Genomic DNA, 15,401 nt, shown 5'->3' on the forward strand with positions numbered 1-15,401 from the left:
AAGATATTTGTCTTTTGCTTCTTTTTTTTTCTTTCTTTCTTATTTTACTGTGGAATGAGATGTTCTGAGCACTTTTAGAGTTCTTGGTCCCATTTTACAAATGAGTAAACTGAGTCTCACAGAGGCTGATTTGCTCAGGGACATCTAAACTTGTAAGTGACAGACTGGAGATCTCAACCCAGGAGTATTTAACTCCAAGGCAAATAGATATTATGTCTTTGGTGTTAAAGACTACGTTAAATATCATCAAGTTTAGTTTATGTATTATCTTGTATATTAATATAACATCAGAAAGTTATTAAATTGACACGTTTTTGACCTAATTTTGATAAAACTAAATTTGATAAAACTTCCAAGCCATTTGTATATTAAGAACTCTTACAACATTTGACATTGAGCACTTTCATTGCCATTAATGTGGTGCATTTGTTTCTTCCTCATTTTATCTTTGATAAAGTCCATTCGCTCATGTTTTCGGTTGGTCCTCCCACTCTAGTGTGACAGGTGCAAGAGCAGGTGGAGGAGTCCTTCTGACCCTTTTGTGGCTAGAGTGGCCTTCAGGGAATGAGGCCAAGGAGAAATCTGATGCGTTCTTCTTATACTGGTTGCAGTTTTTAAATGAGCTTTGTGTGTCAGATTTCAGGAATACTTTTTTTAATCCAGTGTAATTTTTCATGCATTGTTACCCCTTTTGTGTCACTTTTTGCCACTGGGACAGATTCAGAGCTACTTCTGTAACGAAGCTACAGAAGCATATAACATTTTCTGATTATCTGCTCTAGGGAATGTTTTGGCAACAAATCCCTTTCCTCCATTCTTAGCCATTTGGAGTGAAATAATGAGAAAAATAGCTTGTTCTCAACTAAAGCAATTACTGTTGTTAGCCCTGTACCTTCTTAGAGGTATTTGTTTTTTTATAATTACTAACAGAAGTTAATTTCTGTATTACTGGCATTATCTAGCGGGACATAGCAGTAGTTCTTTGATCATGTAATAATGATGACTTTTTCAAGAGAGATAATGTACTCATCAGATCTCATGTCAGGTCCCCATAAAATTCCTACATTTAAAACTTCAAAGAAGTATTAATAAGTTTAGTTGTAACTTTGATAATCTGTAAACACTGCCTATATTTCAGTGATGCCTTAGAATAAAAATCAGTATTTTCGTGTATTTTAAAGTTTTGCATCCAGTGGGAATTTGATTAATATTTTTGATAGCCATAAAGTGTATTTCACCATGTTATCTCTTTTACCTCTTTTATTTTTGTGTAAAATCTTCAAATGACAGTAAGTCAGAATAATAGACAAAATCTTAACAAAGTTATTCCAACTACTGTGAATTCCCATTAAGACTTTGGACTTATTAGTCTAGCATCTGTATAAATGGCCGACTGACAGATTCAGTAACTGAATAGGAAGAGTCAGTACCCTTCTTTGTAACTCCAGAAGTAAGGGCTTCTGGTAGAATGACATTCACCCCCATACCTGTTTGTTAGTAGGAACATGCACTAGGATGCTAATGGTCCAATGAATCATATTAAATGAACCAACTGAGGATTCTGCAAAGCTTGATTACAGGCTCTTCTTAATTATTTGTCAGTTTATCATGTTAATATCTTCGGTTTTGGGGGAAGTACCCCTTGAGAATGTATTAGTTCATTAAAATAGGTGTTTGGATTAAATTTCATTACTCTATATCCTATATTCCTCTGCACATTTCCTTCATAGCAGTTACCACAGTCTAAATCACTTTTTAAAAATGGATTTATATGCTTGTTTTGCATTTCCTTCACCAGACTATAAGGTTGAAGATAGAGCTTGTTTCTTTCTTTTGCTGTTGTATCCCTGTTGCTCCAGACAGTGTCTGGCTCACATTGGCCCTCAATAAATAGTCAGTGAACAGTAATCATGAACATTTAAAATGAATATTGATACATATCGAATACATGGACATTGATAACTACTGGCTTCTCCATCAGCTCTTGTCCTAGTGAATAAGGATATAAATATAAGATATTTTGTTTTCTCTACCCTCAGGATGTTTACATTGGAAGGAAAATAAGGAAAACGTTGTGATACATTATGGTAAGGGCAGTAAAAAGTCAGAAAACTTATTTTAATAGGATCAAGCTGGGGGAAAGTGGTCCTTTACAGGAGGTCAAGTGGCAGTTTAGTTGGATGCATTGGTCCTGTTTTTATGTGAACACAGACGTACAAAGACAACCCTCCTCCTACTTCTGGAGTCTATCATCTTAAAAGAGAGGCCAATTTCGGGATTAAAACAGTAAAAGCACCAACACTTTTTGAGTGCTCGCCATGTGCCAGGCGCGGTTTTAGGAACCTTGTGTTTATTATTGGAACTTAATCTCCACAACATTCAGAAAGATGGGACTATTATTATCCGTACTTATGAATAAAGGAAGTGGAGATACCAAAAGGTGAAGTGTTCAGGCTAGGTACTCATGGTCAGCATCTGAAGTCCTGTTCTCATCTATGTATTTACTGTAGTTGCCTCATCCCATGGTTCCAGGATTGAGATCTGGTGGATTTCCAAAGGCCTGACTTTTTTGTAAAGTGAACCAGGGTGTGATGGACTGAACTTCTTCCAAACCCTCTTCAGCCCCCATAATTATACGTCGTGTGAAGTATATTGGATGCAAAATGGGATTGAAATTTCAGCAGAGATCTTCTGGGATGATCAAAAGACATCTGTTAAGGCAGCTCTGGCTTTCTGGCTTTGCACTGGGGCTTAATGCCTTTTAATGCTTACTTCTTGATTAGGGGCCAGCCAGCTTGCAAATTCTGTGATCCTACCTCTGGAATGTTTTTGTTGTTCTTTCTGCCGCACATCTCCCTCTCGTGAACGTTTTGTTCAATACAAAATCCTCTCGGCACCAGTACGTCTCATTAGCCCTGGATGGTTCAATTTATTTCTCTCAGGTGAGATGTACAAGTTTTAGTAAACAATAGTCAGTTGACTTTTCAGTGACTTTACCTGACAGGTGTTTATATCTGTAAGTTACGAAGTGAGCGAATAAAAATCTGATAAACAAGTAAAACGGACAGTGGAAGAGTGCATTTATTTTATTGTATTGTATCTTAAAAGCGTTCACTGAGTTGAGAGAAAGGGAAGGCGCAGTTCATTCAAGATGTAGGAAACCACATGTGCAAGGGGATGGGGGTGAGATTATACAACACATACAAGGACCTAGCAGTAGCTGGACATCCCTAGAATGTTGAACATGCGCAGAGACTAAAGAGGTAGGCAGTCTTTCTTTCTCTTCCTTTCCTTTCCCCTCCCCTCCCCTCCCCTCCTCTCCCCTCCCCTCTCCTCTCCTCTCCTTTTTCTTTCTTTCTTTCTTTTCTTTTCTTTTTTCTTTTCTTTTTGTTCTTTCTTTCTCTTGCCTGCCTGCCTGCCTTCCCTTCTTCCCTTCCTTCCCTTCCTTCCCTTTCTTCCCTTTCTTTCTTTCTCTCACTCTGTCACCCAGGCTAGAGTACAGTAGCACTATCTCAGCTCACTGCAACCTCTGCCTCCCAGCTTCAAGCGATTCTCCTGCCTCAGCCTCCCGAGTAGCTGAGACTACAGGCATGGGCCACCATGCCCAGCTAATTTTTTTTGTGTTTTTGGTAGAGATGGGGTTTCACCATGTTGGTTAGGATGGTCTCGAACTCTTGACCTCAAATGATCCACCCGCTTTGGCCTCCCAAAGTGCTGGGATTACAGGTGTGAGCCACCACACCTGGCTGGCAGTGTGTATTTCTTAATAATAATAGTTTGATTTAAGGTAATGCTTGCACAAAAAGGAAGTGTTTATAAATGGTTTTCTAGATGAACAGTCAAGATCTTTTTATTCTGGTGTTGTATAACTTCCTTTCCTTCCCTTTAATTAATCTAATTGCCTTTCTTTTCCTCCATTCGAGATACCACCTGGCAATCTTTCCACCAGTGATGTGGTGGCCACTTACATATGCTCTTTTGAGCTAAGTATTACTAAATGGCTATATTTGAATGAACTGTTCATATCTGAAGATGTTTTCATGAGAAACAAGTAAAGTGCTTGTTGGGTTCTCATGTGGAATTTGAGACTGAAGGCCAATCTCACTGTCTCATTAGGATTTTGATTCTACGAAATAGTTCATGGTGGTTTTAAAGATCTTTCTTTTTTCTCCTGAACCCCTGCTAGCTAGGTGACGTGATGGTTGACATTGCAAGTAACATCATGTTGGCTGATGAGCGTGTCCTGTGGCTGGCGCAGAGGGAAGCTAAAGCCTGCAGTAGGATTGTGCAGTGTCTCCAACGCATTGCGACCTACCGGCTAGCCGGTGGAGCTCATGTTTATTCAACAGTAAGTGTAACATTATCATAGACTCCTGGGAAAAAAAGTGCATTTCACACAGCTCTCACCCGAAAGAGATGGGTCTCTTCTCTATTATGGGGTAGGTATCTTCTCTCACTGCTGATTATAGAGAATTTCTGCCCTAAAACATTTTATGAGTTAATTTTGCTTTTGAGTAATGTTTTCTTGGGAACTGGAAAATACTTTCTTAATCTGTAATTTGAATGTTTATCACTATCTAATCCACTGAAACTGTTTCTGCAATAGAAAATAAGAGCACTATTGTATTGCCCTGCTGGCACGTACCCATGGTCCATCTGAGCTAATACTCTGTTCTGGGCCCTGAAGGATATTTTGAGAGAATATCTGATTGTTTGCCCAGGTTTCAATCTCAGAAGAGAACTGGGATGCCCTCCAACATTTGTGAAGCTATTGGCATTTTCAGTCAATCCCACTCTTGGGGTAATGAGTTATTAATAAATAATGATCACTCAGTGATATAGTATTAAACATTACTTATGCTAAATTGAACTGTGGTAAATTTCTTTATATACTGCTTACTTTTTCGTCCTAAAAAGGTGGTGAATACAGTAAATAATGTGATATTACCTTTGATCTGGTCCTTGATTTTCATTTCCTAATTATTTTAGTGGGCTGACGTAGTGTAGAATATTCTACACTTCCTCCTGTGATTTTACACAGTTCAAGATTACTATTTTCCTGTTGATTTCTGAGACCTTTTTTTGATGTTACCATGTTTTATTGCTCCCTTTGCTCAATTAAGTTTAGTTATTTTTTCTGAATAATAAATAAAATGGAGCCTCAGCATGGCTACTGTCTTTGTTTTTTATTGCTGTGTTTTTTTTTTTTTTTTAAATGTTTATTTATTTATTTTTGGAGATGGGGTCTTGCTCTGTCACCCGGGCTGGAGGGCAGTGGTGGGATGTTGGCTCACTGCAGCCTCCGCCTCCCTTGTTCAAGCAGTTATCATGCCTCAGCCTCCCAAGTAGCTGGGATTACAGGCGAGCAGCACTATGTCTGGCTAATTTTTGTATTTTTAGTGGAGATGGGGTTTCATTATGTTGGCCAGGCTGATCTCGAACTCCTGACCTCAAGCTATCCACCCGCCTCGGCCTCCCGGAAATGCTGGGATTACAGGCGTGAGCCACCGTGCCCGGCTGGGTCACTGTGTTTGTAATGTAAGTCAGTGGAGTTTCCCTCTCAGATTCATGAACTCAGTGGAAACTAGCTTGTCATATTTATGTCCACCTTGGCCATTTAGATACATTTTAAATCTCATCCTTTAACCATCCTTATTAATCAGCTGGAAGAACTTCCCCCCTTTTCTCTGAACTGCATTAGTTTTTCTGGGAACCCAAGGGTACAATAAAGGTCATAGTAGGAATTTGCATACCGTCTCAACGTGTAAACAAAGTTCCAGGAGATGATACATCTACTTATAATAAGTAAAATGATATGGCTTCACAGGTGCCTCAAAATGACAGATTTCTTTCTTTCAACCAAGGTTTCATGTGTTGGGCATGATGACTGCTGCTTGTCAGAAGGTCTGGTGGTGGTTTACATGTGTCTTTGACTAGTAAAAAATTGGAATACACATTATTAACAAATAAGTTGAATTAATAAGACTTTTCACTATGTTTACATCATGAGGCAAAAACTAATATAAAGATTCTTTATGTTTGAAAAGTTTGGGAACCACTAATTATTTTCTGTCACATGCATAGGACTTGCCAAATTCTACTTTACTTTTTATATTTTTAAATTTGTATCTCATTTCCTAATAGATTGTAAGCATCGTGCACCAAAGTTTCATGCTTTAAAGAAAAAGACATCTATATGTGGTACTTAGAATGGTGCCTTGCCTGTGGGATAGGCATATACTTAATCATCCTTAAAGGAGGGAGATGTCATGTTGTCCCTAGAATTTACACTAAATCACTAAATCCTGTCACCCTGCTGGATGTGAAGGTGTGGCTCCTTGTCACTTCTCACGCCCACTCTGTCCTCCAGCGAGTGGGCCTAGTGGTTGTCTGTATTGACAGGTCATATGTTTTGGTGGTTCCCGTTGGTTCACTCTTATTCCTGAATTCCTTTTCAACTCTAGGGCAGGTGCCATATTTTTCAGATGATTTTTCTGACCTATTTTTTTTTTTTTTTTTTTGGAGACTGAGTCTTCTCTGTTGCCCAGGCTGGAGTGCAGTGGCACAATCTCGGCTGACTGCAAACTCTGCCTCCCGACTTCAAGCAATTCTCTTCCCACAGCCTCCTGAGTAGCTAGGACTACAGGCGTGTGTCACTATGCCCAGCTACTTTTTTGTATTTTTAGTAGAGATGGAGTTTCACCATGTTGACAAGGGTAATTTGCTTTTAAATCTGTTCATTTCCTACTATTTAAACTAACATCTCTCTTCCTTTTCTGAAGAAACAGCTTTGGAGAGAGTCTGTGTAAAGCTTTTATCGGTGAAACTTAATGCAAAGAGTTAATGATCTTCCTGTAAAAGGAAAAAGTGAATATGGCCAGATGTGTCAAGTGCTTTTCCCAAGCTCTAATATTTAGCTCTCATCCTTCCTGTAAGATGAGCATTTAGAGGGTCCACTGATTTCTCTAGCTGAATTTTTTTTTTCAGGATGATTCCATTTTTAGCTTGCCATTTCCTTCAAAGTGCTCCTTCAATTATTTTTAATTGACTTCTTAGACCTGATCTTCCGTACTTCATGACTTCTTCTTTTCCTCTTGTTTGGTCTCCTTTTCATTTTAGGACATCCTTTTCATTCCAAGATCTGTCTTTCTTTTTTCTTTTTTTTTCTTTTTTTTTTTTCCTGCCAGTTACCTACACAGTGATTTTGTTTAGGAAGAACCTGGGCTTTCTGGTTTGGCTAATGCATAGTGTTTTGTGTTTGAAAAGTCTTTGAAAGTGCTTTTCCTTTGTGCTATAAATCGTTCATAACTCCTGTTTGATTGACTTTTGAAGTATTCACCCAATATTGCTCTGGAAGCTTATGTCATCAAGGCTACTGGCTTCACGGGGATGACCTGTACCGTGTTCCAGAAAGTGGCAGCCTCTGATCGTACAGGACTTTCGGATTATGGGAGGCGGGATCCAGATGGAAACCTGGATAAGCAGCTGAGCTTTAAGTGCAATGTTTCAAATACATTTTCGAGTCTGGCACTAAAGGTATGTTACATTCTGCAATCAGTTAAGACTGTTTACAGTTAAAGGAGAGTGCTCCGAATGTTCTGCTTTGCAAAATAACCTTATTAGAAGATTTTTTTGCAGGGAGGTAGGTATTATTGCTTTTTCTATTATTTTAAAGAAAACTCTAACCAGGAAGAACTGCATTACGACTTTCATGGACCCTAGGCGTTTTGGCCTTTGATTCCCTCTCTCCACATAAAAATATAAAAAATTACATTTTGTAACTGCAGTGGTACAAATGCAGATATCCTATTACATATTCAAATATTTTATTCAACTTATAAGTTTATTTTATTTTTTTTTTGCTCCTGATTTTAAGACAACAATATGTTTTCATGGGCCCCTAAAAGTATCATGAACCTTTGGCCCTGTGCCTGCCAAGCCTAGTGGAGAAGTCAACCCCGAGGCCAGGCATTTAATCAGGCAAGCTGTATATCAAAGTTTTTGGCAGAAAATACAAATATGTCATATATCTTTAAAAAAGAGTTTCATTGAAGCAAGCAAAATGAAAGCATTTTTACTGATTTTTAAAATTGGGGGTTTAGATATATTTGACTGCACCATATTGAAGCAAATAGAGGAGGCACAACTCCAGCATCCTAATGGAAGCTAATTTTTTTCACTTACCTTTCTGTGGGCATGTGTAATTGTATTCTCTGGGGTTTTCAATCTCACAGTACCTTATTTCTGTCTTGTCCCTGAATAATATCACAAACAATATTCCAGTCATTTTAATGGCTGCATAATAACCGATCCAACAGGTGTCAGGTGTTCCGGTTTAGTGTGAGCACTCAATAAATATTGAATGAATGAACGAATTAGTGTATTTTTGTATACTTTTTCTTGGTGACCACCATTAAAGAGAGCCAATTTGCTAAATTTAGAAAATCCCAACTGCCCAAGAAAATCTCAACTAGGTCAAAGTATCTGATAATAATATATTTACTTGATACCCTATTCTCAGAGGAAAATTGGCAAGATTTGCCTGTTAATATTGGTGCTAAGGGAGTATTTGATGCACTGTGCCACACTCCTTTGGACCTGCTTAGCTTTCCTTATTGTGTCTTATATTAGGAAAAACAAAACAAAAACCACAAACATACTATGAAAGCCTAGAAACAGCAACACAGAGAAGCCCATGAGAGAAAGGTGTGTTTTTTGAGGAATACTTAAAATTGATGAACACTTCTGTCTTAGATGATCACAATTGGTAGAAAGGGATTAAAAATGATGAAACCCTACATTACATCAATTTCACAATGTACCCCTCTGGGTAAGGAGAGTTTCTACTTGCTAAAGTAGAAAGCTTTAGATGGACACTCAGATTTGTCAATTTCATGCTATTCTATCCTTTTAAGATCATCCTGTAGCCAGAGAGCAAGGACACATTACATTATTCATGCTTCATAAGTGGACACAATTAAACTGAATGAAAAAGGAACACATCCCTCATGATACAAAATTAGTTAAATATTCTAATATTAGTGGCATAAAATGTGCTTAAGCTTTAGCACTTGAACAGAAAACTCTCTTTACATTTTACATTTTATACTAGGGCAATTTTTGCTTTTTCTTTGCATCTTTTTTTTTTTTTTTTTTTTTAAATCCCTTGACTATACTAACTAGAAAACCTGAACATCCAAAAACTGACTGCACTGCCTTTAAATGGGGGCATATGCTGGTATGTGAAGTTAAACCTGTAAAGAGGCAGTCATTGCTTAGCAGTAGGTGCCTCCTTGATTTGCTTCCTGCATATTTCAGAATCTCTGTCCTTCCTGCTATACTCCCTCCTCAGCCTGCTTGTGACTTCCATCCTGTATTGCCCAAATCATGATAACTTCCTAGTTAGTCTCTGTCTCTAGGCTGTCCCTTAAAAATTCACCTTTCTCACACAGATTGGTCTGCCTAGGGCTGACGTTCGGCTAACATGTACCAGTACAATGATGCCACTTAGTAAAATATTGAAATACTTCCTTACTATTTAGCAAATAGCTGAGTGCTTCTTCAGCCCTCCTGGTGCTTCTGTTGGGACCACCACCCAGACCTCTCTTTTCACCATTTCACACTTGAAGGCCTGATGCCTGCAGAACAGGAGGCCTCTGGGAGCCGTCCCTTCTGTGCAGGCTGTTCTGATTGTCAATGCCTGTGCCATTTCAGGTTGTTGTGAGCATTCTACCTAGATCCTCCCCAAATGGAAATTGACCTTGTACACCCCTTCATAAATGTCTCATGTCTCTCCAGAGTCTGTTGAGTAGCTTTATCATTTGACATCTTCCCTCTCTCCCCACAGTACTTCCCACCTCTCCCTTTTATCCAAGAACAGCAAACTTTCCTTGGTTCCTCTCCCTACCACCTGTTCATTCACAAGGCTTGTGCTAATTCTCCTACTCGAATCCCTACTCCTCCCCTCCCTTCCCAGCTCCTTGGTGATAACACCCAGCAGAAATGTCACTCCAAGAAATTTTGCTTAATCTCATCCAGTTCTCCACTCCCACCCACCCTTGTCTCCTTTATTTTTCTTCCTCGTTTTTCCCATAATGCCTTGTTCATCTCTCATTACCTGTCATAGGTGGGAACCTGGGAACCAAGATGGGTTTATTGGTTGCCTGAGGGTGGGCCTAGTGCTGGAGTCATCAGTGACTTCATACCTGGCTTCAGTTGGTCACCAGTTGGTGACAGAGTTGCCAACTTGCCTCTTACTGACAGCATCAATCAAATCTCTTCCAATTTTTTTTCTCAATGAAAGATTTTCTTTCACTGTGGTTACCATAATTCAGATATGTTAGCATCACCAAATGGTACCTGTTTTCAGTAAACTACTTTACTTTTACTGAGGGCTTTGGAAATTAGCTGGTGTTTTGAGTTCAGCTGTATTGTAGCCACAAAGGAGAAATAATTAGTTCTTTATACTTTACCTGACTAGAATTTAGAAATCAGTTTTTCTTTACACATCCCAGACATCTAGAGCTTCAGTCCAGCTGAAGTCTCTTGAATTTTTCAGGCTAGTCATTATGCATCTTCCTGCTTCCTGCCTTCATTTTTGCCCTTTTCCAATCCGTCCCCACTTGGTGAAATTCCTGCTACTCTCCCTCTAAAACTGCCTTTGGATTCTTCCTTCTCTTCAGACAGAATTAACCATTGCCTGTTAATCCCATTGTGCTTTGTTCATTCTTCGGAATAATTATACGGTGATACAGTGGTGGAGCGAGCTGCAGTGAGAGGCCATATGATACGATGACTAAGACTGTGGTCTCTCTGCAGCCAGACAGTCTGGGTTCAGGTTCTCTCCCCAACTTAAGAGCTGTGCAAACGTGGACAACTACCTTAACCTTTCTGAATGTCAGTTTCTGGGCTGTTATGCAGATCATGAAATGGTACTTAATTTGAAGGGTTGTTGAGAGGGTTAAATGAGGTAGATAAGTAGACATTCACCGCAGTGCCTGGCACAGAGTAAGCACTCAGTAAGTATTATTAGCTCTTATTGTTTTGTTGCTGTTGTTACCTCTCCTTTGTTAGACTATGAATTTTGGGGGACAGGGACCACAGCTTATTTATTACATTGTATGTCTTCAGGCTCTGCATAGTTCCAAGCCCAGAGTAACTAAACATTCAATAAATGTCGAATAAAATTAACAGCCAAACTTAACTAGCAAAGAAAGTCAGTTAAAAAAGTCAAATGTAATTGCTACTAATCTTCAGCAGTGAGAAAATCAAAAGGTGGTATGCAGTTAGTAATTATACACAAGAAAATAATTAGGATATGTTATAGTATCTGTCTGTTTAAAGTCAAGTAAGTGGTCAAGAAAACGTAAATAAATTAGTATTTTATTGTTTTGAATCAGGTGTTTCTTTGGCTCATTCTGATTTTCATGTTAGAATTCTGTAGATTTTAACCCATAAAGATTTCTGAAAATTTTATTAACTACATAGTGGAGGAAGTCCAGATTTTTTGATAAGGAAAGATGTTAAAATCTAGTGAAAGGATTTGAATTAACCTCCATTACGCTTACCGTTTTCCTTTTAGCTTAATGTCATTGTAAGTAATGAAATAGATGAATTTAGCAAAAAAAAAAAAAAAAAAAAAAAGCAGCTGTGTGGTAACAGTCATTTCATGTGTGTTCATATTTCATCAATTTTTAGTGTTAACATGAACCCTGAAACTGAATGGTAGAAGTCGAAACATGATGACGTTCTAGATTATTCTTAGCAGTTTAGTTAAGGCATTTCCTCTCCTCCAGTCCCCAGATAACCATCTTCCACGGTGCTGCAGTAACAGTGGTAAAAATATACCACCGACAGTTCCCTAGAGTTCCCTAGCCTTTTGTGCTTGTCATGGCCTTGATCCCATCTGGTCTTCACAACCATTTGTTAGAAAGAGCATTAGCTGTGTTTTACAGACTCAGGTTAAACAAAATTGTGCAGTGTTAACCAGCTGCTAAATGGTGAGGCTGGAACCCAAATCCTTTCTTCTTTCAGATCCCATGTTCTCGCCATGGTATATGATTTTTCAATAATAAATATTGGAAACCGAAAACTTGTTTTTCCCAAAGGATCTTAAGAGGGATTTTTCTACTTTATTACCTCTTATTCATGTGTTTGTTATCTGTTTCCCTTGCTGTAATCCATATATTTTAAAATAAATATATGGTTAAATGAACTTACAAACTTTGTGCTCGCCACCCTCGGGCCAGGTGGAAGAAGGTATAATCATGATAAATGCACCAAATTAAGTAAGTGTTTTGCAGTGACTAATAGATTTACAACCTTTCTGTAAATACTGATCAACATTTCTTTTAAAGAAATTAAATACACAAGTATTCCATTGTTACTATAAAAATCTAAACATTATTGATACGGCTGAAGTTTGGCTTTTCGGCACCCTTAGGCCACTCTCTACATCCCAGGGAACCTGTAGTTATTTAGTAATGTTTGTATTGGACTTGGAAGGATATTTTAGAAGCCTTAAATATGTAACAACCATGAGTATATAGCTCTGGTCACCCAGTAATATGTCCATACTCCTGGTATTTTTCTGTACATGTTTTTTTTTAATTGGTTTTACATATTTAAACCTGTGTAGGAGACCTTTTTTAACTTCTAGAAAGTATAGATGTTCCCTATTTTGACTTCCTTTTAAAAGATTTAAGTGACTTCTTTTAAATCAATTTGATTTATCATTACTAATACTTCCCCAAAGAGCTACACTTTGTTTTCAAGTCATTTTGTGTGTATAACAATATTATTTTATGAATTTTATAATATTTGAATTTTAATAAATGTGCATTATGTAATACTTTATCAGGACTTTGAACTTTTAACTAATCTATTTTCTCTCTTTGCCTGTGTCATTATGTACTTAGGAGAAATCTGTGTACTAAATAGAAATCTAGATTAGTGAATACATTTATAATAAACTTTTTTTCACTTTAGATTATATTTGTGAGTGAGAATAGTGGGAACCTTTTCATGCATTTTCTCAAACATTTCTACTAAATATTTTCTTGGCATCTTCAATTTAAAAGTAATATTCAAACTTCTAAAATACATTGAAAAGATATTTATGGGTATCTGCTGTGATCTAACATTGTTAATTCTAAAGTCAATCATTTGTTTTTAAAATAAACATGTCATACAGACATTGTTCATTTCATAAACAGCTATTTTGACCAAATGCAAGTGTTAGGAACTGTTAACATAGAGGTTTCAAAGAGTGAATGAGATTGACCATACCCCAAATCCTCATACTCTAGTTCAAGGAGCAGACAGTAAGCCACACCACGGGGCTCCAAGTGTGCATTATGACTAACGTGTGCAGAGTATTGTGGGAGTCCAGAAGCGGGAGCAGCTAATCTGGAGATGCAGTATACTGAGGAGATGTAATTAACTGTCCAGAAAGCCTTATTTCAAGGACTCTGTATAAAGTCTTCCCCCTGGCTGCCCACCTTTTTCATTGTAATCCACTTTCCATTACACCAATTCAAAAGTTTGTGAGACAAAAGAATAGCGGAGCGTTTCAGGTAGAGATGCTGGTCTGTGCAGCGAGCATGGTAGCATAAAAAGAATATAGGATAACTTAAATCGATAACCCAGTTTAGCTGTATTTTAGGTTGTGCTATAGGAGTGTTCAGGGGATACATCTGAGCAATAGATTTTCATCAAATTATATGGTAAACTTAGGATTTGGGCTTAGTATTATTTAAACATTGCAGAACCAAGGTGTTATTTAAACTGGAATAACATGATTTGTTTCTTAAGAGGAAATTCTGGTGAATATGGAATTGGAAGAAGAGAGATTAGAGGCCAAGAGAAAGATTGTGTAATAAATTCTTCAACTATGAAATGTTTTTAGATGGTTAATTGTTCACTTCTTTGGTATATAGATTTTTTTACTGAATGCTGAATAATTTATTATTTAAAAATCCTCAATAAAGAAATCTGAAAAACATTCAGTCATCAGTAAGCATTTTCGGTTGTTCCTATGTGTTAATATTTTTTTTTCTAAATGTGTTTCCTAGTCTCAAGGAAATTTCTGCTAAGTGTACTGAATCTAAACCTCTATTATGTTTGTATAATTTCATTCTTTTGTTGTGTGACAGTTTGAATTCATCGTAAATCACCTTAAAGTTCCATAAGCCCAAATTAATTATACTCACATTTGTGATATGCTACATTTGAGCTTCTTTATCATATTTTATCATTGTAAAATTGATACAGTGTGATCGAGATTCTTGATCTGTTTAATGCTATCTACTTCAACATATAATATCATGGGAAAATTAACTTTGTAATTTGAAACACTTTTCTTGTTTACTTATTTAACTCTTTAGAGTTTGCATTTTTATTTTATACGTCTTTTAATCTATGTTGTTATGTGGTGTTGACATTTCACTTGACTGATTTTTTTTAACTATTAAATTTTGTATATACAATTAAAAAAATGAAGCCAACCTAATTAGACCACTTTTGTAACTATCTGACATATTTTTTCTGGTTTATATGTACTAATGTAGTGAGCTTTTATATATATATATGTATTTTTTTTTTTTTTTTTTCAGAATACTATTGTGGAGGCTTCTATTCAGCTTCCTCCTTCCCTTTTCTCACCGAAGCAAAAAAGAGAACTCAGACCAACTGATGACTCTCTTTACAAGCTTCAACTCATTGCATTCCGCAATGGAAAGCTTTTTCCAGCCACTGGAAATTCAACAAATTTGGCTGATGACGGAAAACGACGCACTGTAGTTACCCCTGTGATTCTCACCAAAATAGGTTTGTATGTGGCATATGTTCTCCTGTAGTAGTGGACCATAAGGCCTTAGAGTTGACTGTTCCTAAAAATGCTTATTTTAGTGTTTTCTTGTTTTAATGAGTCAGTAGCGAAAAAAGATCTTGCGGAGTACCCATTACTGTTTAAGTTGACATTTATAATTGTTTATGAAGTTTGTTTCAGAAATACTTTTATTTTCCATTTTCTCCAGATGGTGTGAATGTAGATACCCACCACATCCCTGTTAATGTGACGCTGCGTCGAATTGCACACGGAGCAGATGCTGTTGCAGCCCGGTGGGATTTCGATTTGCTGAACGGACAAGGAGGCTGGAAGTCAGATGGGTGCCATATTCTCTATTCAGATGAAAATATCACTACAATTCAATGCTACTCCCTTAGTAACTATGCAGTTTTAATGGTATGGCAGTTGTTAACTTTATGCATAAACACTATTCTAAATTTTTCCTATGCATAATTAAGTTCAAATGAAGTGTTTTTTTTTTTATTTTTAACATAATTTGCTTCCTTTGATTATATGAGATGATATGTGTTCTAATTCTGATTTTAAAGGGAAA

At 37.2% G+C, this 15,401-nt stretch overlaps 1 protein-coding gene across 1 annotated transcript in view; it reads left to right on the forward strand.

Moving 5' to 3' along the window:
• Window positions 1-15,401, forward strand: part of ADGRA3 (adhesion G protein-coupled receptor A3) — a 90,344-nt gene that overhangs the window by 48,070 nt on the left and 26,873 nt on the right. Inside the window, exons 9-12 of the mRNA XM_011935663.1 lie at window positions 4,187-4,348; window positions 7,333-7,536; window positions 14,613-14,826; window positions 15,036-15,244. Coding sequence (XP_011791053.1) covers window positions 4,187-4,348; window positions 7,333-7,536; window positions 14,613-14,826; window positions 15,036-15,244 — 789 coding nt within the window. The remainder of the gene's footprint in view (window positions 1-4,186; window positions 4,349-7,332; window positions 7,537-14,612; window positions 14,827-15,035; window positions 15,245-15,401) is intronic.

Source organism: Colobus angolensis, unplaced genomic scaffold, assembly GCF_000951035.1.
Source record: "Colobus angolensis palliatus isolate OR3802 unplaced genomic scaffold, Cang.pa_1.0 Scaffold146, whole genome shotgun sequence".
In the NCBI taxonomy this organism is placed as follows: Eukaryota; Metazoa; Chordata; class Mammalia; order Primates; family Cercopithecidae; genus Colobus; species Colobus angolensis.